The sequence below is a fragment of the Marmota monax genome, unplaced genomic scaffold, assembly GCF_021218885.2.
Source record: "Marmota monax isolate L192 unplaced genomic scaffold, Marmota_monax_Labrador192_F-V1.1 WCK01_AAM20220418_F8-fsc00347, whole genome shotgun sequence".
Taxonomy (NCBI): Eukaryota; Metazoa; Chordata; class Mammalia; order Rodentia; family Sciuridae; genus Marmota; species Marmota monax.
Genome location: NW_026694678.1, coordinates 855024 through 881105, shown reverse-complemented (window position 1 = coordinate 881105; position 26082 = coordinate 855024). Strand labels below are relative to the sequence as shown.

At 44.8% G+C, this 26082-nt stretch overlaps 1 protein-coding gene across 6 annotated transcripts in view; it reads left to right on the top strand.

Moving 5' to 3' along the window:
• The window catches only part of Extl3 (exostosin like glycosyltransferase 3), a 104198-nt gene extending 78429 nt beyond the window's left edge, over positions 1-25769 (top strand). For all 6 annotated transcript variants that reach the window (XM_046423351.2, XM_058572350.1, XM_046423350.2 and 3 more), the window contains 4 exons: positions 8588-8715; positions 13702-13846; positions 18417-18545; positions 22700-25769. In XM_046423351.2, coding sequence (XP_046279307.1) covers positions 8588-8715; positions 13702-13846; positions 18417-18545; positions 22700-22909 — 612 coding nt within the window. In that variant the 3' untranslated portion in view covers positions 22910-25769. The remainder of the gene's footprint in view (positions 1-8587; positions 8716-13701; positions 13847-18416; positions 18546-22699) is intronic.
• Positions 25770-26082: the final 313 nt, after the last annotated feature.

Here is a 26082-nt window from a genome sequence, read left to right as displayed (position 1 = left end):
GGCAACAGTTTCATGCTGGAGGTCTCACACCATTCTCTAAAAATTTTGACTTCTTTCCATTTAAGAGAAGCAGGTGTTTTGGGCAGCAGTTGGAATTTCTGACATGGGTGCAGGCAGGCATCAGGGCTAGAGAGACAGTGGCAGCTGTCTGCCTCCCCTGTCAGAGAGGCACTACTATGTTGTGCCTCAGAGTGGCTTTCCACCTAGATGCGGACATCACCTATTCATTGTGTTAGGATTAACAGGGCTTATAAAATCAGCAGCACGGTGGTTCCCAGGCAGTCTCAGATTCCAGTCCTTAGGAAAGTGACTCAAAGTCAGCACATTGGTTAAGTGAATCAACCCAGGAACCTCTGTCATTTCAGAAAATGCTGAGCAACTTGTGTTTCTCTTCTGCTCAGCTTCTCAGCTAAGCAATATGCATAAGTTCTAGATCATGTGTGAACTGTGAAATCTGTTGAGCCCCAGCTATTTTAGTGGCACCTGGTAGATCTTCTATACTAAAATTCCCCATTCTTTTCTAATAATTAATTACATAACAAAGGGGTCTGGCTTAGAATAAAAGTGTCCTTGGACACTTTATTTCCACTTGCTGTATGCAAAGAGAATTCCAGCTCAAATGGAATAGTGAATGGGCAAGGAGCCAGGACCTGCGGAGAAAGGGGAGAAGTGTGGTGCGCTCACTGAATGTTGTAGGGCTGCTGCAGGGAGATGTGGTGGTGCTGTCTGCTCTCTCTGTGTCTCTCCTTCCTCTTATCCTTCGGGCCAGAATGACTGGATTTTGTCTGAGAGTCCCAGCTGTCCTTCACCCTGTGTCCCTTGCATTCTTTGCTAACAGTTGAGTCAAGCACCTTGGCTCCTGGAGCACAGCCACAGAGATGTCTAATGGAAGTCAGATGGAGAGTGTTACTCTGCCAACAAATTTGATGTCCATTCTCTTGAAAAAGTCCCCACTAGGTTGGGACCATGTTTTCAGGGCCCCTTAAAGACATTCTGCTGTTCCTGGTGATAGTCAGTGGGCTTCCCCTGTGTGTTATGTGTGGCTTTCTCTTCTGCTTACAGGATCTTTTCCTTATCTTTGGCTTTTAGCAGTTTGATTTTGATGTTCCTTGGCATTGCTTTCCTTGATTTTTTTTATTTTGAAAAGTGTTGCTATTTTTGTCTTACGAGGCAGATAATTTGGACCCAGACTAAAAGTTCTTTTAATGGCTACTCCACAGTTCGTTGAGTTCTTTTATATTTAGCTGGTCTGCTTACAACCTGCACCAAGCATGCGCAGGGTTGAAGTGAGCCAGAGACCGGTTTATACCCAGCACTGGGAGCTCCCCCTCTCTGGTTTTCTCCTTTTTGGAATTTCCTCCTGTCTTTCCGGGCCAGTGGTTGCCCCAGACTCTTTCCTCTTATCCTTCAGGACAGCCTGACTGGATTGGGTCTGAGGGTTCCAGCTGTCCTTCCCGGCCCTGGCTCTGTGCTCTCTCCTGTATCAGCACTTCCTTCCCTCTACATGTCAGCTCCACTCCATAATGTGCCGTGAGTGGCTCCCTCACCATTGCCTTCAGGAAGGTGTCCTCTCGGTATATTTGTACAGAGCTTGATTGCCATCCGCAGGAGGATTATCTGGTAGGAGCTGGCTCAGCCCTCCTGAAGCAGATGCCTGAAAATAATCCCTTTTGATACATGGTCCCACAAAAGTTTGATTCATAGTTATTGCTTTATTCTGTCCTGTTTGCATGTGTTCCTTTCTCACACTTTAGATTCTAGAAAATAGTGATAAGTAGGGGTGGCCTTGTTAGAGCATTCTGTGAAATGAGAACCTTAAGATCTGTGCTGTTGGTGTTTGAAGACTTGGGCTGTTAGGAAAGTGATGTCTTTTAGTTATTTAGGAGCATAGCCAGGCTTTCTCAGAGCAGTGCTCATCTTCACACTACGTTTGTTGGCTTCTTTGGAAGCCAGCCCTGGAATCTGAATTTTTCATTCTCCCTTCATAAAGGGTACAAACTAATTTACCCAGGGTGCCTGGCAAGGGCTCTTGGACATCGGAGAAGCTTGTATGGAGTGAGAGAGCCTTGTGAATTTTAGAGGCATCCACAGGCAGTGGCAACTGTGAGAAGCAGCCCTCTCTGCATTTGCAGTGGAGCTCTTGTGGGGAGTTTGAAGGGAGGTGGGCGAAGGTGGCCAGGGCTGGCTGGGCAGTGTAGAATGTGTCCCGAGTGTGTGAGGGTGCCTCTCAGAGAAAGAGCAGAAGCAGGTAAAAGACTTGTAGTAGCAGTAGCCCAGGGGAGAGGTGGTGGTGGTCTGGATCATGGTGGCGGGGGCAGAGAGGGTGAGTTCAGAGGTGAGCTTGACTCATTCATGTCCTTGGAGACTTCAAGGCCGGAATGCGTCATTTTTTCCCCAAATAAAACTACAGCAGTGTGATAGAGATTTGAGTTTGTGGAGGACTGGGGATGTAGCCCCGTGGTAGAGTGGCTGCCTAGCATGCATGAGGCCCTATGTTCCATCCCCTGAAAAGAAGAAAGAGAAAAAATGACCAAATCAAGTTTTAAAGTGAGTGGTTTCCAGTTTGTTTTTCAGGGCCCTTTCCTTCTCTCGTAGTCATTGGTATTCAGATAGAAAGGCGATGTCTCTGTTTTGGGAACTTGAATGGTATGCCAAGAGGGTTATTGTTTCATTATTGAGATAGGCTCTTTCTGAGTTGCACAGGCTGGCCTGGAATTTGCCATCCTCCTTCCTCAGCCTTCTGAATTGCTGGGATGTGCTCCATTACACCTGGCAAGAGTCTTTTAATATTGCTTTACAAGTAGTGTGTTGGGGAAGAGGATTGGGGCCTGAAGGAACAGCCTCGGAGCACCCGTGATGTCTTGGTGCTCAGGCGGCCAGAGGCTTTACCGCGGGCCAGACTTCATGGAGAGGAGAGGTCATTATAAAGACTTAGGCCTCAGAAACCTGATAAGTTCTATTTTTGCCTGTCCATTCTGCTCTATAAAATATCCCTTGTATGATTCAGATGGTCGTTGTCCAATGTTATGATTTCTAGGCAAGTTGAACAGGAGGAACCTTTCCAGCCTCTCCAGGGGAGGGCTCTACAGAGGCTGGTCGGCCTCACTGGGTATTGGTGGATCTGGGTGCTTGGGTTTTTCCTTGGACAGTATTTTACTTAATAACTCGATGATTGTAACTCTGGCTTTTTCTTTCTGTTTGGGATGAACTGTATGACTGAAAAAGAAGATTATAAAGCAAAGCTACCAGAAATCGGAATAGCCAAAATTATAGAAATGTAGAGGAATTGCTGAAAAGACATGTTGTAAAAGTAATTTACTAATTGTATTCATAATTTACTTATGTAGGTATTTGTACTCTGTAAATTCAAAGGAAGGAATCTGAGACTGCAAGAATTTTATTGTTTCAGGTCATTTGACTAATTAATACCTACATTAGGCTTGTGCAGTGACTTGTAATCCCAGCTGCTCCCAGCTAATGGGGGCATTGGGGCCAGTACTGAGGCAGGAACACAGTGAAGTTTGTAGCTCCGTGGTGGAGTGTTTGCCTAGCATGAGGGAGGCCCTGAGTTTGATCTCTTGCACCAAGACCAACCAACCCAAAACAAGGCCCTAACCAGTTGAGGCTGGCCTTGAACTTGGATCCTATCGCCTCAGCCTTCTGAGTGCCACTGCACCTGACTTTAACTTATACTGTTTTACCTTCAGTTTTACAGGGATCATTGCCAACTTTTATAAGTTAAAACAGACTTGTCCCAATCTAAAATGTATGGTAGTTTTGTACTGTATTAGCCACTATTCCAGGTTATAATTGGAAAACCAGTTCACCATGTTATCTTCTTACTCCTTTCCCTTCCTTTTCTGCACTTCCCAGCTGTGGCCCCACCACTTGGTGTTTATTGATGAATGAGTCCCTTGGAGAATCCAGGAGTCCTGGTGCCCATTCATTTGGTGGCCTCTCTGCTCCCCTCCCTACTCACCCCCAGCTCTGTTTCACTCTGTGCTGGTGTTGGGTACATACGACCGGTGTCTGTGCCTCTGCTGGGGCCCCATTTTCCTGATTCCTGAGCCCCATGATTGGCTGCTTTCTTCAGTTAGAGGAAGAGGAGGCTGGAAGGCTGAAGTTGGCTGCTGTTTGCGTTCTCAGCCGTGTGGTGTCTGGAAGCACAGCGTCTTCTCAGTGGATTTGTTACAAACTGTGTTTGCGTGCTGTGGTGATGAGGCTGGAGGCTGCGGCCCTCGGTGGGCCGAGTGCGATCGTAAAGAGAAGGACAGCATTTTAAGTGTGTTAAAGTTGCTGAGTTTAGTAGGTGGCAGAGTTCCTCCCTGTTCCGCTGTGATGAACGAGAAGGAAGGTGTGGTGACAGATGGGAAGGCTTTTATGCACAATGGCAAACAAAGAAGCAGGGAGGCACCCTTGGGGAGCAGGGGCTGTGAAACCAGGAGGGTGAATGGTAGCGAGTGCTGCTCCCCATTGGACCCATGTAGGCTGATGGGTTTTTTGTTTAGGTTAAAATATTGTCAGACTTCCTATTTCCTTTCTAATTATCATTCTTTAATATTAAAAAGATTTGAATATTCATTGATAATTTTGATCTTTTCAGGTATTTATATCATTCTGAAAACAGAACGGAAAGACTTAGTTATGTGCTAATTCCAACTCTTTCACTCATACTGTGTAAACTGCCTGTTGAAATCTATCATATGCCAGGCACTGTGCGCTGCTCATTCTGGTTAATGTCATACCAGTGATTAGAGCATTAATTTGCAAATCATTCTTCATGTTCACGAGTTACCAGAGTGTACCCATAAGTTTCTAGTAGCACTGTGCTGTGATAACACCAGGAAATAGACCGTGTTGGGGTGGGAGCTGTTGTAATTTGAAACTGAACAATATCATCAAAAATGAGAATCTTTCCCCTAAATGTCAGGCACTAATACTCTTGTTGACCAATTTCTTTTTACATTCTCTCAGCGTTTTTCAGACTTCTGGAGGCTAATGTTGATCTCTGTGTCTGCCTTTAGAAATTCTTGAATCTTTTTGTCCTTCTGATTTTGGTACCAAAACCAATAATGGTTATTTGGCCGAGCTTGTATCTTGCCTTCGAGCACTACAGCTTTGAAGCAGTTCCTTCACCACCATCCCTTCCTCCCTCACCTCACCTGAACTTTAGTTTATATTTGCAGTTTGTTAGGGCGGAAGTCTTAGAGTTATGGGAGGAGTTGGTTGTCCTTGGATAAGGAACTTCAGTTATTCCTGAAATACTGTCCGCTTTACTCATCTTTTTGGAGATCAACTCAATCAGGGTGTCTCAGGAGTGGCACCAATGACATTTTGGATTGAATCATTCTTCATTTGTCAGGGGAAGGCTGTCCTTTGCATTGCAAAATTTAGCTACATTCAGGCCTCTACCCACTAGACCCAAACAGCTCACTCTCCATTGTGACAACCAAAAATGTCTGCAGACATTGCCAGATGTCCCCTGGTGGGTAGGGGTGGGCGACCACTCCTGTTAGAGAACCCCTGCTCGCCTAATTTTTTTTTTCCTTTTTGCACCCTAGGGCCTCTTGCCTGCTAGGCAAGCCCTTTGCCCCTGAGCCACATCACCAGCCCTGCTCTCAATCCTTAAGACAACCTACTCTGACCACAGTTGTTGGCCAGCCAGCCACAAAAAAAAAAGCTGCAGTACTTGACACATGTGTCTGTGATGCTTACAGCTTTCCTTTTCTCTGTTCTGATGGTTAAAATGCAGTTCCTGTACCTGCACATCTTGCTGTCAGTTCTGGTCCAGGGGAGGGGCACTGTGTTCCTAGCATCAATGGTGATTCCTTTCTTGCCTCTTGATTACCCAAGTGATGGATTTTAATAGACTTACTGAAAAGCTGGTGGTAAAATCCAGGCCATGTCTTGGCCACATTGCTCCTCCATCTCTGACTCCACCCTGGTCTTATAATAAGTAGGTTCTCTTGGTTTGGTTCATTTTGTAAACCAGTTAGATTATTTTGGATGTGTTCTAGGTATCAGAGTATGATCATTTTAGGTTTTTTTGTTTCTCCTTTTCACATTTTGGTTGTCTGTCTTATTTGGCTTATAAATAACTTCAGTTTTTGTGGACAGCATGGTGCCATGGTGGTGTAGCTAGTATGGTCCTCACTCCAAAGCCGTGCTTTTCCCTTCGCTCTAACACTTCTCAAAATTTAGTGTGCACAGCAGTCACAAGGCGTCTTGAGAAATGCAGATCCTGTCAGGGCTGCTCAGGGCCTGCCTTTCTACAGCCCCAGTGATGTCACTGCTGCTGGGCTGTGGATCCCATGGGTGCTCTGGCTCTGCTCTTTTGCCGTCACTGATTCTGCTGTAGATGAGCCTCCTGGAGATTAACCCACAAAGTGGTCAGCTACATGTGAATGTGCAAGCTGTCTGTCAGCTACTCCATGAGGTGGGTCTTCCCTGGGAGACCTGGCTGTGAACGTCCACTGTTCCAGCTGAGGAGCAGTTCAGCCAACTGGCAGGATTGCAGTGTGGTGAGAAGCGGACGGTAGGTGTGTTGGGAATGAAGAGTCAGTGGTGAGGTGGGTGCGTCGGGGCCTGAGCCGCCGCTGTATTCCATCCTGAGGTGGACCTCATTTTTGTTTTAACATTTCTGAAATTGGGATGTGTCTTACAAAACTTGCCAAATGGTGCTCCCTGGGGAGTCGGCAGCTGCTGAGATGGGAACTTGGAGACTCCGCATTGGCTGCTCTCCTCCTGCCTCGGGCCGCAGCTGCTTGGTTCTGTTTCTGAAGCCCAGTGCAGGCCCTCTGCCACAGATGGGGCGTTATATACGTGTGGAGTGCTTGTGGGCGAGGTGGATTTTGGTGTCTCTTGCTCGGCTCTGATGCCTGGTGTCTGTAGCAGCACACCTGTTGCAGATCTTTGCTGTGATTTGGGCAGAAGCACATGTGGGCTGAGGTAGAGTGACATTCCACGTGATGAGTTATTTTACATAATTGATGGTATGTACATTAAGAATGCATTTGGATTGGGCTGGGGTTGTGGCTCAGCGGTAGAGCATTCGTCTAGCATGTGCGAGGTCCTGGGTTCGGTCCTCAACACCACATAAAAATAAACAAATAAAGGTATTGTGTCCAACTACAACTAAAAAATAAAAAAGAACTCATTATTAAAAAAAAAAAAAAGAATGCATTTGGATTGAAGAAGTTCTTAAAGTTAACCTCGGCTTAGCAGGGAAGGACTGGATTGGGGTGAGGAGTGAGAGGCCACTCCTGCAGCTGCTGGCTGTGTCTCGTCACTCTGGGTGTCAGTTTCTCCATGTTTAAAGAAACGTGGACCATGTGATCACCAAAGCCCTTCAGACTAAGTCTGCTAGAATGAATTAATTCCAGTACAAGTTCTCTGCTTCAAGAGCATAGATGTGACATTCTGACAAGTGGGGGTGTGACCAGAGGCATCTGCAGGCAGATGGGTCTCTGGGGGAGACTGTTTGTAGAGGGGAAGGAGTCGTGTTTTAAGCTGAGGCGAGCTTGCTGGTTTGGTCATGGAGTTCCATGTAAGCTCCAACACTTCAGGTACAGTTGACATGCCAAGCCAGGTAGGAGCTATCTTCAGTACAAGGGAAGTGTCTGTTGACAGTAAGATGACCTTCCCGGCTTCCTAAAAAGACCATTCTCCATGAGATGCTCTTTGTTTCTTGAGAATGAAATGAAAGCTCCTCATCACTGGGACTAATTATCTGAAGATTCTGTAAAAATAAAGTGAGCTGTCTAAGTATGACTGCAGCCATTAATGATTGAGACTTAGGCGGCCAGGCGACTAACAGAGCTGCCAGCTGCACTGAAGGTGAACTGGGCTTATCTGGGGTCTGGTTCAATTAAACTTTTTTTTGGTTTTAATACCATTCTACCCTTTGAGGTACTGACCCTTGTTTTATGAAGCAAATGTTGCCTTGCATGTGTGGGTCACCTTGCTTGGGTACTGGGTGATTGACTTGATGGACAGAGGACCTGGCTCTTTGCTCCACTCCGTCCAGCTTGAGAGGGAAGCTGGCTTTGGGCTGTGCGGTCAGCACTGGAGGCGGGCACTGCAGTGGGAAGTGGCTGATCTCAACAGGATAGGCTGTGCGTTTTTGTTTTTGTTTTTCCTGCTTTGTATTTCCCCCCAAAGCCTTAAAGTTGTGGGTCAGAAATGATGTAGACTTGAGGGATTTCAGAATTTGGTTTTAAGAATTTGTGGACAGGCTGGGGGTCTTGGGGCTGGGAACTGTACCCTCGGTTCCACGCGGCCACCTTGTGTTCTCTGGGAAGGATATTTTCAATTTCCTAGGTTGTGTTAACAGGAAGATCCTCAGCATCAGTTTGTTTCACAAGAAAATTGGTTAACAGTGAATAAAGTTTGAATGTGAAATCCTTGTATAGTTTTTGAATCGAAAGGCAGTTTTTATTCCTGAAAGGCATATGCTTGATTTTACATTCGGTAGGTAATCAGGCCAAATGACTCAGTAGACTTAGCTAGTCTTCTTGGACCTAAGGACAGTTTTGAATCTGCTTTGTAATGCGGCATTGATTTCTTGCATTTTTCTCCCTTGCTCCAGGTGGTTCGTACTGAGAAGAACAGTTTGAACAATCGATTCTTGCCCTGGAATGAGATTGAAACCGAGGCCATCCTGTCCATTGATGATGATGCTCACCTCCGCCACGATGAAATCATGTTTGGGTTTCGGTGAGGACTTTTTCAGTCAAGAACACTTGAGTGTGCAAGTGATAGAAAACAATAACTCAGGCCTGGATTGGGGAGCAAAATGGGAGAAAACAATAACTCAGGCCTGGATTAGGGAGCAAAATGGGTTTCTTGGTGACAGTGACAGAGAAGCCCGCAGAGGTAGAAAGGCTATGTCGGCCAGGGCTGTCCAGGACCCTGGTGTTGGAGGATTCTATTTCTTGTCCTCTCCTGCTCTGCTCTCACATAGGTTCTTCCCTGAGGCTAGGGAGGTGGGATTCATTGATTGGCTGGACCAGGGTTTCGCACCTGCTCCTGGAGCTGCAGGTATATCATCCTTGACCTCAAACCCTCTAGGCTTAGAGTAGAAGCAAAGTGTATTCTCTCAAAAATATTCAGAGCTTGGTGTCATCAAAGGAATGGGGACCAAATGCCAGGCAGGTAGAGGAGTGAGAGGCCAGCTCCTGCAGCTGCTGGCTATGTGTCGTCACTCTGGATGTCAGTTTCTCCATGTTTAAAGGAACATGTGGACCATGTGATCCCCAAGGGCCTTCAGGCTAAGTCTGCTAGAATGAGTGAATTCCAGTCATGAATTGTTCTTTGGTGTTGTGTATCTTTGTTCTTTTGTGTTGCTGTGCGTTGAAGCAGTACAGAATCCTGGGCCTGGGAAGAGCGGGTGGGACACAAAGATGCAGTAGGAAGATGGGGGAGGAGAAGAAGGTGGCGGGGAGGAGAAGAAGGTGGCAGGGATGATACTTGACATCTGCGGTGCCCATGTTGTGTGCCGGGGATTAGCTGAGCACTTTGGTTTATCTCAGAATGCCTAGAATTTGATGGAAGTTATAGCCGTATCTTCTTACATAGGAGTAAATTGAGATTCCAGAGAACAGAGCCACGAAGCCAGAATGTTAGTGGCAGACAGAGCAGGGATTCCAGTGCAGGGTTGGCTAACTCCAGAAGCCGCTCAGCCACGGCCCTGTGCTGCTTTCTGGAATCTCAGTACACACTTTGCTGTAGAGCATAAGCATCCCGGTGGGAGAACGTTACAGGTAAGAGGAGAGGTGGGTTAGGGTGTTCGGTGTGGGTCGTAACTGGTATGTGGGCCTAGGGTCAGTGTGTTAACACATCCACAGAGAGGTGAGTACAAAAACGGAGGGTAGGCCTTTAGAAACTTTTAAAGCAGTTTGGCATTGTTGTGGCATCCAACTGTGTTATAATTTTTCTTGCAGTTTATTTTGGTGTTGTTTATTGAACATAATTTTTATATATTTTACTCACTTAATCTGTAATTCAGTGGTTTAGAGTGTAATTACCTCAGTTTTGGAAAATTTCATCACCACCAAAAGAAACCCTGTGCCCATTAGCAACCCTTGTAAGTTGTAGGCAGCCACTAAGCTTTGTGTCTCTATTATTTGCCTATTCTGGGGATTCATGTAAGTGAAACTATACAGTAAGTGGCCTTTTGTGACTGGCTCCTTTCGCTTAACCTCATGTTTCCAAGGTTTATCGGTCTAGTACATGTACCAGTGCTTCACGCCTTTGATAGGATAGACCACACTTTGTCCGTTCATCCATTGGTGGACATTGAGTATTTCCTACATCTTGGCTGTTCCCCATAATGCTGCTACACGCATCCATGTGCGAGTGTTCATATGAACATTTCATTTCTTTAGAGTCTATACCTAGGAGTGGAAGGACTGGATCACAGGGCAACTGTTTTAACATTCTGAGAACCTGCCAAGCTGCTTTCCAGAGTGTTGTGTCATTTTACACTCTCATCATAGTGTGCAAGGATCCGCTTTTCCAGGTCCGTGTGCATGCTTGTTCTTTTCTGTTTGTTTATAGCCATCATAAGTTGGTATGAAGTGGTAGCTCATTTTAATTTCATTTAGTGACTAATGATGAGCCTCTTTTCTGGTGCTTAAGACCAGTTGGCCTTTTGCGTATCTTCTTTGGAGAAATTTCTGTTTAGAACCTGTTCCACTTTTGTTGGCACTATTTGTCCTTTTATTATCAAGTCGTAAGTCTACATATTCTAGAAGCAAGTACCTTACCTGAGATGAGTTGCAAGTAGTTTTGCTCACTTGATGGTCTGTCTTTTCGCTTGCTTGATGGTAGCCCTTGAAGCACAAAGTTTTGCATTTTGCTGAAGTCCAGTTTAGCTTTGTTTTCTTTGTTCTTTGGTGTTGTATGTTAGAAAACACTCAGTTTATTTGTTAAAAGGAGGAGAGATTTTTCACATTTTTCAAGGTGCCAGTCTATGGTGACGTGGCTGAGCCTGTGGAGAGGCAGGACATCCTGGAGGGAGGGGTGCAGTGGAGCAAAGCTGCTCACCTCATGGCAGCCCAGAAGCAACAGGGGGCCCCTGCATTTCATTTATTGTTATAAGTTATTATATTTTACCAGAATATTAGTTCACAATACATGGGAAAAATTAGTTGGGTGCTTCAGATAGTTTGAGAAGCTCTGGAGTGGGCTTGCTTGGGGGTCTCCTGCAAATTAAGTTTGGATTGTGGACAAAGCTCTTTCTTTGCAGCTGTGCTTCCATTCTGTGTGCTGGAGGCCCCCCTCCCCGGCTCGCTCACCCTCGGGTGCACCCCCACCCCCCACTCGCTTACCCTCAGGTTTCTTGGCAGATGGAAGCAGCAGTTTATTGCTGTGTGTTTTACATCTGTTTATGAAGAACGACTCCACACATTAGAACATCCATTCTTTTCTCTCCTCAACAACCTCTCTCATTTCCTTTGGCCTCTTACTAGATTATTGAAGCAAGTCTGTTGCTGGCTGTGACTTAAAAAAAAATTTCTGCTAACTGGGTGTGTTCCTTTGTACACAAAAATAAATAGCTGCTTGTCCACCTGTCTGTCTGAAAGACAAAAGCCACATAACCATTCCAGAAATGGCCTATTGCTATCCAGATGTTGTCCTAGGTGGTGGGGAGAGGGAGTGTACTTTTTACATGGCATGATGCAGTTTAGAGCCTTCTGAGGGCCTTGGGGCTGTGAACAGAGCCATGGGTGTTAACAGGAGAATGGACTGTCACCCCTCCCTCCCAAGAATGATTTAGATAAGGAGGCTCAGCTTTGATGAGTTTGAATTTTATTAAGAAACTGGTTGGCTGACTTCTGCAGCTTCTGATTTAGGAGAACTTTTGACCTTTTTCCATGCCATTTCTCAGCAGATTTCCAAGTGGTGAGAAAAATAACAGGAAGCCTTTTAATGATCTCTTATTAGTCATTTGAAATTTGAGGCTTAGCCTCAGGTAGTGGAACTGGTGAGTTGTGTTTGATGTTCCACCTGACCTCCTCCCGCCCTGATCTTTCCTCATCTCTTTGGGCATCCCTTGATCTAAAAGCTTTTCCTTATTAACCTCCTCAGTTTACTTTTTTCACCTGAGTGAGAATGAAACAGACTTAGATATGAAAGGAAAGGGACCATATAAGAACCCTTCCCTCTGGCAAAAGATGGGTCCTGACTTACTCAGATTTCTGCAGCCAGGGAGGAGGCAGATGGGGTGGGGGTGGAGAAGATGTCCACGGAGTGACCAGGGCAGCATCTGCAGTTCTCTGACGTGTGTACGCAAAGGTGTACTCTGTGATTCCACTTCAGTGAGGCACCCGGAACAGTCAGATCCATAGAGACTGGTAGAGTGGTGGGTGCCTGGGCCTGGGGAGGTCATAGTTAGGGAGTGGTACTGGGGAGTTAGTGTTTAAGGGGACAAAGTTTCATTTGGGGAAACTGAAAGTTCCGGAGGTAGGTGGTGGTGATGGTTGCACAACAGTGCAGATATCTTTAGTGCCACTGAACTACACATCCTTAAAAAGACAAACTTTCTGTGTGTATATTTTGTCATAATCAAGAAATTATCAGTTGTCTAGGGGCTGGGTTGTGGCTCAGAGCTGTAGAGGGCTTGCCTGGCATGCATGAGGCACTGAGTTCAATCCTCAGCACCACATAAAGTAAGATAAAAACATTGTGTCCACCTGTAACTAAATTTCTTTTTTTTTTTTAATTTATTTTTTCAGTTGTCTAAAAAAACCTACACATGAAGGTATTGGGATAGAAGTTGTGATTTGTCATCTGTTGGACTAGATTAGTTGCCCTCAACCTTATTGGGAGAGGAGCTCTTTGGAAGTGGAATCTTTTGGTTCAGGAATCAGATTCTTGTCAGGGGCAGGGGTGTTTCTCAGGCAGCTTGAATCTCCTAAAGACCTTCTAGGTCCTGTTGGGTTTGGTGGAGCTGATGTCTTTCACTCTCTTGATTTCAGCTTGTGAATCTTGGGACTGGTTTTATTTATTCTACTTTGCCTATAAATTTGGAAATGATACAAAAATTTCTCCTGAAACTTATCAAACATACTGAAACAGTGAATTCTCAATTTATTTCTCGGATGTAATGGAACCTTTCATTTACATGGGTCTGCAAAGCACTTCTCACTATTCAGGTTTCGCTCAGCCCCGTTCAGTTTAGGAATCAGACTGAGCATTGGAGTCTCTTGGGTCAGACCAGTGGCCTCCACACATTCCCCATGTCATTCCCCATGATGTGCCCTCTGAGAGAAAGAAGAGAATACACACACATAGACAACAGAGCGTGTGCCCTGCTGAGCTCGGGCATGGTACTCGTTAAAAGGAAGCCTTTTAAAAGAAATTAAATTAAATTAAAATAAATAAATATGGATCTCTTCTTTCTGCTGCTTAGTAGATTGCTGTACATACCACATCCCGGAGACCCACTCCCACTCAGCACTGGAGAAATGCTGGCTGCCAGAAACTAGTGGCATAATAAGCAGTGCTTATTAAGGAGGCAGCACACGATGTGGTTCATATCCTCTTATTCTGTGTGGCTTGTGATTTATTAACACACACACACACACACACACACAGCCTGAGGGGTCAGAGAGCCTTCAAGGCAAAGGCACTCCTTTTAAGTGCTCCTGATGGCCCGAGAGCTGTGTACTCAGGTGTGTGTGCACTTGTGTTTTTGAGGGTGTGGAGAGAAGCACGGGACCGCATCGTGGGCTTCCCTGGCCGGTACCATGCGTGGGACATCCCTCACCAGTCCTGGCTCTACAACTCCAACTACTCCTGTGAGCTGTCCATGGTGCTGACAGGTGCTGCCTTCTTCCACAAGGTGAGACAAGCTGGTTACAGTGGCATGCTCTTAGTAGCTGTTGAGTCTTTTGTAGTGAAATGCTGTCTTTACATCAGCTCTCCTCCTGCTTCTTCTGTGTCTCTTCTGTGGTAGAGATAGGTCATTCCTGTTTTTAAAGACTCCAGTTATGCTTAGTGAAACTGTGGAGTAAAAAGTTAAGATGAAGGCTGCCTGTGCGGTTGCATGAGGCTGTGACGGCCAGTTTCCCTGCAGGATTTGGCCCTCTGTATTAATGGAAGGCACTGGGCCAGAGGGGCTGTCAGACCTTCCAGCGTCAGCATCGCCGTCCCACCCAGGCCCAGCATCAGCAGGCTAAACCTGGTGCTCTTCTGACTCAGAGTAACCACTACTGTCCCCAGCCCACTGTGAATCTCTGTGGGGGCCCTGCCAATTCTGCCTGAGTCCTCAGCTTGTCACTTTCTCCACTCATATCCCAGTTTTCACTGAACACCCAAAGTGGGAGCCCTTCAGTCACTGTACCTCCCCCGTATTATTAGCGCTGTATTGTGCTGGTTTTGCTCCCGACTCATCTTCCTTCTGTTCCTCTTCTATAAAGTAGTCACTGGCCTCTTGTGGCCACATATGGCTACTGAACATTTGAGAAGTGACTGGTCAGAGTTGAGATGTGCTCTCAGAGTCAAGTACACACCAGGTCTGAATATAAATACTTAATGTATGAAGTTCATTCCTAAAGTTTGCCCTGGTGTTTCCAAACTCTGGTGGATCTGGACGAGATTGCAAGTGTGGTGAGAGGGGTAGAGTGTTCGACAGCAGGTGGTCAAGAAACCACCTCTAACGAGTGCTCATCTCAGGAGCCACTGCTTAGTGTGTGCTCATTCATACCTTGAGAATTTATTTGTCTGCTGATAAATCTGCCTTCTCAAACTGATTGCTTTTTAAAAGTAATGGTCATATCCCTTTATTTTAAATAAATAAATAGTTTTCTGAATGAAGCTTACTGTTTTTTCTATTTGAAAATCTAGAGCAAAATTTACAAACTCATAACCATGGAACTCCACTTGGCTCACAGAAATGCTTTTGCTCCCCCAGTGTTACCCACTTTCACCTTTTAAAAATCAGAATATTTTGTAAAAAAAAAAAAAAAATCTGGATTGTGATAAAAATGGAGGCCAACATATTACCAAAAGCAATATGCAGATTTAATGCAATCCCCATCAAGATACCAATGACATTTTTTCATAGACCTAGAAAAAAGTCTTAAATTTGAAAGAATAAAAGACCCAGAATAGTCAAAGCAATTCTAAGCCAAAAAAGCAGTGCTGATGGCACACAATACCTGACTTCAAATTCGACTACAGAGTTACAGCAACAAAAACTGTGTGGTCCTGGCATAAAACAGACATAGACCAAAGGTACAGACTGCAAGACATGGGGATGAACCACACAAACATGGTCATGTGATCCTTGACAAAGGTGCCAGAAACACGCACTGAAGAAGATACCCTTTTTAACAAATGTGCTGGGTCAACTGGTTATCCACATGTAGAAGGAGGGGACTAGACCCTTATCCCTCAGCCTGCACAAAAATCAACTCCAAATGCATCAAAGCCTTGGATTAGACCAGAAACTATGCAACACCTAGAAGAAAATGTAGGGTTAACACTTCAGCATGTAGCAATGACTTTCTCAATAGGACCCCTAGGGCTCAGGAAATAATGCCAAGAGTTAATAAATGGATGGCATCAAATTAAAAAGCTTCTGCACAGCAAAGGAGATGATTAGGAATGTGAAGAGAACCTACAGAATGGGAGAAAGTCATCACTAGCTCCTCTTCAGTCAGAGGATTAATAGCTAGAACAAATAAAGAACTCAAATAACCTAATTAATAGATGGGCAAATAAATTAAACAATTCAAAAGAAGAAATACAAATGGATAACAAATATAGGAAAAAATGTTCAACATCATTAGCAATTAGGCAGATGCAAATTTCCCTACACTGAGATTTTTGTCTTACACCAGTCAGAATGGCAGCCAACAAGATCACAAATAATAAATGCTGGAGAGAATGTGGAGAAAGAAGGAACGCTTTATACTTTTGGTGGGATTGTAAGTTAGTACGACCACTATGGAAATCGGTATGGAGGTTCCTCAAAAGACCAGGCGTGGAACCATATACCTAGCTATACTGCTTCTGGGTAATTATCCTGAAAAATTAAAGTCATCACACTACAGTAATAAATCCATACCCATGTTTATAGCAGCACAATTCACAACAGCCAAACTATGGAGCCAGACTAGGTGTCCATCAGTGGATGAATGGACAAAGAAAATGTGGTATGTATACCCAATGGAGTTTTATTCAGCCATAAAGAAGAATGAAATTGTGGCACTTTCCAGGAAAATGTCTGAAACTAGAGACCATTATATTAAGCGAAGTAAATCAAACTCGGGTCAAGGGAAGTGTTTCTCTCATATGTGGAAGCTAAAGAGAAAGAAGGAAGATAAAGGCAGATGTCATGGAAATCAAAGGGAAGCAATAGAGGGAAAGGACTAGGGGGTGGAAGGGAAGTGCTGGGGAATGATATTGTCCGAACTGTATTGCTACAATGTGTATGTGTATGCATATATAACGCATAGATAACGAGTCCGTTGTTACGCACAACCATAATGCATCAATAAAAAAATAAAAAGAATGGGGGGGAAAAGGGCCCTAAATGTAAACTGTGGACTTTGGGTGATTATGATGTGTTGGCGTAGGGTTACTGATCATAATAAATGTGTCACTCTGGCGGGGGATGGAAATGGAGAGGGCAGGGAATATGTGGAAAATCTCTGTACTTTGTTCACAATTTTGTGGTGAACCTAAAACTGCTCTAAAAAAATTAAGTCTCATAAAAAAAAAAAAAAGAGGCACTTGTTATATTCACCTTCAAACATCAAATTGTAAATGTCAAAAAATAATCCTTAGGTTTCTTAGGTTTCCAATGATGAGTTTTTCCTCCCTTTAAATTTTAATTTGAGACAGGGTCTCATTATGTTTCCAATGAAATGGCATTGCTTAGAGTGTTTCTTATGAGATAATAAACTTGCTGCCTGTTACCTGAAGTTAACATTCTTTCAGCCCTCAAAAGTTGACATTTTTGATAATCATTTTCTATCTTGTCATGTCCCCTACACGTTCTTTATCTAACAAGAAAATTGTGCTGAATGAAACAGTTGATCTGTGAGGGCATTTAAAAAAATGGAGGCCAGGCCCTCAGTGTTCCTGCTTCACAGCAGTTGGCTGGATCTTTGTGACCACAGCTCCCTGGGGATGGGTCTTACATGCATGAACCTGACCTGCCATTTCCACTCTTCTTAAGTGACATTTTAAAGAAATGCATTTATGTAGCTGAGTGTGGTGGCACTGCTTTTAATCCCAGCTTCTTGGGAGGCTGAGGCAGGGTGAATTGCAAGTTTGAGACCAGTCTGGACAACTTAATGAGACCCTGTCTCAAAATAAAATTTAAAGAAAAGGGAGGAAAAACTCATCAAAGGACTTTGGATGTAGTTCAGGCCTAGCATGAGTGAGTCCCTGGATTTGGACTCCAGTAGTACAGAAACAAAAATCCAAAACCAAAAGTCGCCCGCTTGCCTTTGCCCTTGAAAGGAAGTAAATTGGTCATTCCAAATGTACCGCAGTCAAGTTTTTTGATCATAAATGCCTAATAAAGATTTTGAACATGTAGCTAACGTTTGTTTGTTTTTTGGTACTGGGGGTTTAACTCAGGGGCACTTTACCACTGATCTTCGTACCCAGCCCTTTGAAGGTGAGCCAGGTTCTCACCTAGTGCTCAGGCTGACTCCTGCCCCAGTTTTCCAGGGATCTGGATTACAGGAGCATGCCACGGTGCCTGGCTCCCTGAGGTGATTTAAAGACTGGCTATCCTCTGAGTGGGAAGGGAAGCAGTTGGAGGGTGTGGAGTAAAGGCAGGATAGGTTTGGAGTTGGACTTCTGTGTAAACACCCCCCGTGTGCTGTGCGGGAAATAGCGTGCAGGGAAGAGACACTGCAGCAGGGAGATCCTGGGTATGCCAGGCAGGAGGTGGTGATAGCTGGGAGCAGAGAGCAGCTGGTGGCCATGGTGAGGAGGAATCTGAGGCCAGAGAGACTGAATGTCTCATGGTTCTGTGATTTCTAGAGAACTGAGAAGATAACCAGTCTTTCTCCCCTCATTATTTCTTATCACCACTGTCATAGGTAGAATATTGTTCAACTGAACCAGTGTCTGGATAGGTTTTACAAAGCTTTGTTATTGATTCCAACATTGCTGAAATACCAATGAAATCACATGATGGAGTTCGGTTTCTCAAAAGGGGGAACAACAGTAATTTGAATGGGGTGATCCTTTACTGCAGATTTGTGTTGAAAGGTAGTTAGCCACCCTGGCCCAACTCCCCAGGTGCCAGTAGTGCTTCCCAGTTATTGCCACATCCCAAACACCTCCACACACTTTCAGCCAGCCCTTAGATCCATGCGTAGTTTTGCTGAAAGCCAAAGAACTGTGTCCTCTAACAGAGTATGTGATTCCCCTTTTTCTCCTGACAGTATTATGCCTACCTGTATTCTTATGTGATGCCCCAGGCCATCCGAGATATGGTGGACGAATACATCAACTGTGAGGACATTGCCATGAACTTCCTTGTTTCCCACATCACTCGGAAGCCCCCCATCAAGGTGAGGCCCCACTACCTTTGGGACTGTGCATGCACACAAACTTAATTCATTTGTTTGGCTACACTGCAGTCCATAAGGGTGTCGAGCCTGAGTCCCCTTGTAAAGTGGGTGATGACCACTTGACTGCAGGATTAGAGTTGATACTACAGGGCTCTTTACTCCTGAGGTCGATGGATACTCCGAGGGCTTGGAACTTGGTGGAAAGGATGTTGCGGGTTTATTTTCACTCATCTATAATTGAAATTTAGTATTTCCTTCAGTTATAAAGTAGGCAACGATTCCTAAGGATAGTGTGTGTGTGTATGCTATAATTGATCTGTGACCAGAAGAAATCACATATTTTCATATCAGATTTGCTGCAATTTCTTAAATTAGGCTTTCAGACCATCACTGCTTTGAATTTGTGGTAGTTATTAACTTTTCCCTACATTTGGTTATTTAAGGTGTTAACAAAACAGCTATGTACATTACTGTATTTCAATATGATTTGTTTCTTTTGTAATCCCATGTAGTTTATTTTTTGCATTTAAAATCATTCAGGAGTCCACAGGCTTTACCAAGTTGCCAAATAGGGGGGTGGGGAGATGTGGGGTGGGTGTCCATTAAACAAGAAACCGAGGAGTTATGCGTTAACACACGGAAACCTCTAAGAAGTGTATGGCACATAAGTAGGTACTATATAAGTTATTTGCTCAAAAGCAGTAAACTCCGAATTCTGGAAATTTGCATTCTGATTTTTGTTCTGGAATTGCTGATCAGGCTTGGACTAGATAAGCCAACTTCACATTCAGCACACAGAAAACTTGGTTCCATCCCTTTTCCCATCACTGCAGGCTCAGGCAACAAAGCACCCCAGTAAGGGTTAGGACACAGGTTTCCTTCGTGGGTGTTGTGCTGTGAGTAAATGATATCGTGTGCATATTTCATTCTTGCATTTCAAAGGTAATTTCTAGATTAAGTATCTGCCAGCATGTTCTAATAACTTAAATCGTATATTTAGGGGTAAACAGTGTGGTAACTAGAGGACATTCATTCAATACAACAAAGTATAACAAAGATGGAGAGAAATGCATTTGGGAGCCTCATGCATCCAGTTTCACTAAGCAAATCTTTTTTTTTTTTTTTTTTTTTCCTAATCTTGTTTATTTTTATGTGGTGCTGAGGAGCAAACCTAGTGCCTCACATATGCAATGCAAGCCCTCTATCACAGAGCTACAGCCCCAGCCCCACTAAGCAAATCTTTTGCCATGTATTTCCCATGGTTATTCCTTAACTTCTGATTACCTTGTAGTTTTTTCTGTTGCTGAGACTTGTGGTAAAGCCTCACAAAAGAACACTTAGTAAACTCATGTATCAAATAGTTGATTTAAAAAAAAAAATCTGAATCATGATCACAGCTATACAAATAAAAGCAACACATTTTCTAAGTATAGTGGCAGATCCAGTATTAAACGGTGAAAAGCATACTTCTTTATAATCTTTAAGGTAGAGAGGCAGAGGTCTTAAAGAAATTAACGACTGGGGAAAATTTCCTATTCTTCACTTGTTCCTTTCTTCAGTGGCTGGACTTCAGTCAAGATGTACGCTTCTATTCCTGCCTCTGTAGGACATCAGATGGCATTATCCTTGAAATTTCAGAAATATCTGAGTGATTAGTTATGAAACTGTAACGGCAATCACCTGAGCACTGGCAGACGTTTGTCTACTATGTTATTAGGCCAGTGTTTCCTTAGCTAAGCCATTTTTTTTTTTTTTAAGATAGAGGAGGGAGAGAGAGAAAATTTTTAATATTTATTTTAGTTTTCGGCGGACACAACATCTTTGTTTGTATGTGGTGCTGAGGATCGCACCCGGGCCACACGCATGCCAGGCGAGCGTGCTACTGCTTGAGCCACATCCTCAGCCCTAGCTAAGCCATCTTTTTGGTGTAGAGTGAGAGAAATAATTGGGCATGGTATACATAACACTCTGTGTGTGTCTGTGTGTTTGTGTCTGGTGCTTGACCCCAGGCCCTTACACATGATTGGTAAACACAAAGCTACATTTTCAACCTTTTATGTTGAGACAGGGTTTACTAAGTTGCCCAGTCTGGCCTTGAGCTTGTGATCATCCTGCCTCAGCCTCCTGAGTAGCTGGGATTACAGGTGTGTGCCATTGCACCTAGCTGGATGCAACTCTTACCAAGTGAAAACTTCAAAAAAAAAAAAATAATAATCTTGGTGAATTTTGTCAATCATACTGAAATATAAGAACAATTCTAGATTGATACTACTTTTCTCTGGGTGGGGGGTGGGGATTGAACTCAGGGGCACTTAATCACTGAGCCCTCCCCCCCCCACCCCTTTTTGTATTTTATTTAGAGACAGGATCTCACTGAGTTGCTTAGCACCTCACTAAATTGATGAGATTGGCAATTTAGTGATTTCCCCTTCTCTTTTCATCATATTTTCACTGTCGTAATGTTCTTTTCCTTGTTTGAAATAGGATGATCAGCTGCTTCCTTGTTTGAGTTAGGTTTGACTGATTTAGCAGTGTTCTTTCAATAATGTTCAGTGTCTTAACAATATTGACTTAAAAAAAAGGAATTAATATATTACTTGGAATAATCTATTATTTTTGCAAGGAGGGGAAAGATCTAGTATGGAGATACGCTTCCTTAGGAATAAAGGATTAAAATCTTAGAAACCACTGAGAATAAGGGGAAGCTTCAGTGTGAAGGACTAGAGGGGAGGCCAGGGGAGCTTCAGCCCCTTCTCTGTTCTTGGTGGTCCTAGTTTTCAGCATCTACTAAGGATTTTCCTTACCATTACTGAGTACAGCAAGAACATTTCCACAGGACTGAATATAAATGTTCAAACTTGGGTTTGTATTAATTTCCTATACATATATGTGTGTGCATATATGACATATATGTGTATGTATCCAAAAATATATTGGGGATACAGTGTCAGTGTTTTTACTGATGGGTTACATGATTTAAGACAGGTAGAAACTACTGCATCAGTAAAAACAGCAGTTAAAAACTTAAAAAAAAAGATTTTAATATTTATTTTTTAGTTATAGTTGGACACAATACCTTGAACCCAGGGCCTTGCATGTGCTAGGCAAGAGCCCTACTGCTGAGCCACAACCCCAGCCCCCCAGCAGTTATAAAATCTTGTTGTTGAATGGAGTGATTTTCAGGTTAGAGGACTTCCTCCAAGGTTGGATTCTGGTGTCTGGGATGAGGAGGAACAGTTCAGGTTCAGTGAGAGCAGAGTGGAATGTTGGCCAGATATTCTCTGGTGTGTGGATGCTAACCCACAACAAGGGAGGGTGGGGAGGGGAAGAGTAGAAGTCCAATGGATTAGACAAATGGAAATGAAGTGTGTGTGTGTTGGGGGGCGGAATAGGAAGGACAGTAGAATTGGGATTGTGTGCCATGAAAATTTACATTTGTTTCTTCCTGTGCCTGGGGTCACTGCCTATTAGAAACCTGTCTAAACTATATTAGCATATTGAGGCTTTGCAGGACACACAAGTAGCATAAATTCTAGCCTCAGCTCTGTGTGTGACATTCTTGAGGTGACTTTCCCTTCACCATCTTCTGTTCCTCTGATCCTCCCTGTGTATTTATGATATCTGATCTCCCACCTTTCTTTTCCTTTTTTTTTTCTAGCTTCCACATGTAAGGAGAAAACATTTGATCTTTGATTTTTCTGAGTCTGTCTTATTTCATGAGCATGATGTTTTCTAGTTCCATAAATGGACATATAGTATTTTATAATCATTTAACTACTTCCCATTTGTTGGGTACTTTTCCAGTATTTTGCTATTAAAAACATGAAATGAACAACATTTTACTAACATCTTGCTATGCAACCAAGATAAATACTGGAAGTAGAATTACCGAGGCAAATAACACTAAATGTTGTAATGTCTTTGATATCTGTTAAGCTCAGGTCATTTGGAAAGTATGCCTTACTAATGTTTTAAATATGCACGTGGTGGGAAAGAGCCCTGAGCTCATGTCCTGGCTTCCGACTTTTTCTGTGTGAGTGGGGCCATTGGTTCTGCGTGTCACTGGAAATGGCGTTGTGTTGGCAAAGCTGCCAGGTTCCTATCAACCTGAGCATTATGATTCTTACACTGTGTTCTTTCTTCCCTGCTCCCAGGTGACATCACGATGGACTTTCCGATGCCCAGGATGCCCTCAGGCCCTGTCACATGATGATTCCCACTTTCATGAGCGCCACAAGTGTATCAACTTCTTTGTCAAGGTGTATGGTTACATGCCCCTCCTATATACTCAGTTCAGGGTGGACTCTGTGCTGTTCAAGACCCGCCTGCCCCATGACAAGACCAAGTGCTTCAAGTTCATCTAGGGGCATTGCAGGTTTTGGGGAGAGGAAGGGCAGAGTGAGGGAGATGGCTCCCAAGGTTCCCAAGGTGTTAAGGACCTTGGGGACATCCACTGGGTGGGTGGCCCAGACCCTCTGCTGGGAGAGGCAGCAGGAAGAGTGGAAAGGAAATAGCTGCCTTTTTCTTGAAGTCGGCCACACTGGGCCTGGAATCCTGGTCATCAGACCTGGGGTTTCCACACAGGGCACTGACTGATAGCGCACACTGAGGACCATGGGGACTCTGGAGAGTCACTCACTAGTTCAAAAGCCCAGGACAGCTGGTTTGTGGTTTTTAAATTCAATAACAACTATTATTATTATTTAAAAAGAGAAAGTTTCAGATCTGCCATTCAAGGCTTATTTATATATGTGTGCATATATACACGTATATGTGTATGTACATATGTATGCACACACATACATATACATATATATATATATATATATTTGGTGGGAGGAGTCTGAAATTTTTGCCCCTCTCTCTGTGGGAGGGTCCTACCAGACTCCTTGTGTTCTGCAGTTTGGAGGAAATGGATTCTGGCCTTGTTACCTGGCTTATCCTTTACCTCTCCCATGCCCCAAGGACATCTGAGTGCAGAAAAAAGAAAGGGATGGACTTGGCCTTCTTACCAGGCCTTGGACAAGACTGGATCTGTGGTCTGTTCCTGACCCTTTCTTTTGCCAGCTGTTGATCTGTAATCAGCTTCTCCTCCTGTTCCTCCTCCAGGGAGCTTGGGGATGATCTGCACCATGGAGAGAACAGCTAAGTGGGGAGCGACCTGCTGGGTCTAGTGGTTGAGGATTTGTCATTAGGCCAGAGCTTGTCCCAGGACTTACCCCTGCTCTTTCATTCTCTCCCTTATTTGAGAGAGAGGAATAAAGCAGTAGAGAATGAGGCAGGAGTAAGGCCCGCACTGCCAAATGGCTCTGGTTGGCTGGCCCTCCTGGGAACAGCATGTGCCTCTGGAGTGGGGCTTCCTTCAGATGTTCTCTTGGATGAGATGCAGGAAAGCTGCAGGCTGCACCTGAAGATGTGGTTGTGGTCTGTGGGCCTGTTAGCTCTGGCATACAACAAGCACGTGACCTTTGAGGATCCCACCCGGCTGGCCGGGAAGAAGACTTGCAGCAAGGCACTTGGCCTTGGGATAAATACCTTGGTGAAATTCACCTTCCCCCACCTCTGTCTGGACCTCCACCTGTCACCTGTGGTTTTTGGACCCCTAATGCTAGGTTGTCTGTAGGACCCCCTGAGGTTTGGTGTGTGCTAGGACAGTGGGAGGCTGTGATGTGCTAGGGCAGTTCAAATCCAGCCTTGGACTTTAACAGGCGTTCACACTTTGTTACGTTTCCACTACCAGTTTAATTTCTGTTCCCTGGGCTGAAAGTGAAATAAGCTAATTTTGGTCACAGTGGCAGTGGGGGAACTCAGGAGGGTGTTGGTGTCGTTTGTTGGGGATTTAGCCCATAACCACTGTTTTTTTCTGAGCCCCACTTCTGGAAGTGGAGTTGAGCACAGGTTCCCAGCAGTCAAACAAAAGCTCAGGTCTGTCCTGGTCATCACATGCCTTAAGCCAGTTCCGTCTTCCCTAGACCTTGACATCCTGTGCTTCTATTTCTTGGGGTACATTCTCCTCTGGCCTGTGTGGACCAAATGGGTTCTCCACTGTTTTAAAGCCAGTCTCTTTCCTGTAGATTCCACTCGGCTCCAGAGCTGGCTTGGCCCAAGGGAGCTCTCCTCATCGGCCAGCAGGCCCTAGGTCTCCCAGGCTGGCATCGCCACACCTTCCCACTGGTATCTTGTGGCTCCTGCCAAGGCAGCTACCTAGGGAATTTGGTTATGCTTCTCAGCAACCAGCAAAGGGGTCCAGACCCCTTTACCCTACTTTCTAACTGCCCTTTCCTTGACTTCTGGACAATTAATTTTAGTAGTAACCTTCTTCTGTCAGGGGAGCCAAAGAGTGTGGTGTTTTGAGCTATATATGTGGCTGCTATTTCGTTTCTTTTAATGTGAGGATGCAGTGGGAGACATGGGGAAGAGCTGTCTGTGTGGCAGGACCCCACCCCCTTCAGTGGGGGCAGATCCGTGGGTCCCTCCATGTGGTTCATTCATGGATACCATCAAAATGTGCTGTAGGGAGGCTGTGATGTTGGAGGGTCAAACAGGGATAGCACTGTTGGGACTGACAGGACACTGACTTGAAGGACCCCTGGTCGACACTGACCTGTGCCTGCACTGTCCTCAGCAGTGACGGGCAAAGCAGTTGGACATGCATGTTTCTTAGGAAGGTGCTCCTGGGAATGCCTGCTGTCTGCAAGATGGGATTGGGAGAGTCCCTGGGCCCTACCTTTGATGCTGCTTACTGTGGGACACCGGATAGTGGGGACTCTGCCACAGGGAAGCAGCCCTCCTTGGCTGTGTTCTGGAGGACTTGTTCCTTGGCCTCAGCTCTCGATGAGACAGCTTTGCTTCCAGCTAGCCAGCTTGCTCTTCACGTTGAGGGCAAGGACTGCCCAGCTTGGTGATAGCCTCCTAGGTGCTCACAGGCCTTGCGCATTTGTCCCCAGCAGTGCTTCTGTTTGGTGGGGGCTGCGCCTCATACAGGACTCAACGGGTCCTGTCCAGGAAGAGGAGCTGGATGGCTGGGAGCCATCTGTCCAGGAGCTGCCTGGGTGCGCCCAGGGAGCACCTCGTTCCAGATGCTGCTTTGAAGGGGGCTCTTTGGTATCATGCTGTGTGCATCCATCCACCCCTTTTCCAACCATGAGCACAATGGTCTTACGTTTTTTGTAAAAAAAACAAAACAAAAAACAAAAACAAAAATAAATGGAGACTTTAACTCAAGCAGCTTGGAAGTCTTTTTGTGATTTTCCTCAGCAGGGACAGAAGAGTGAACCAAGGTGCTGGCCTGATTCCAGGTGGTCACCAGTGCATGGTCAGCCGGCAGCAGTCCCAAGTCAGGCTGTTGGTTGTGTGACAGGTCTTGGAGCTGCTTGGAGCCTGGCTGAGGGGATGCCAAACGTGTATGAATGGGTCCAGGCAACCTTTCCAGCATCCATTTCTGGGACGAGTCGTTTTGACCAGACACACATTCAGGTGTCACTTATTTCAGGGGCTGTGGTGTACATTCAGACTTCATTTTCCTACAGGAATTTTA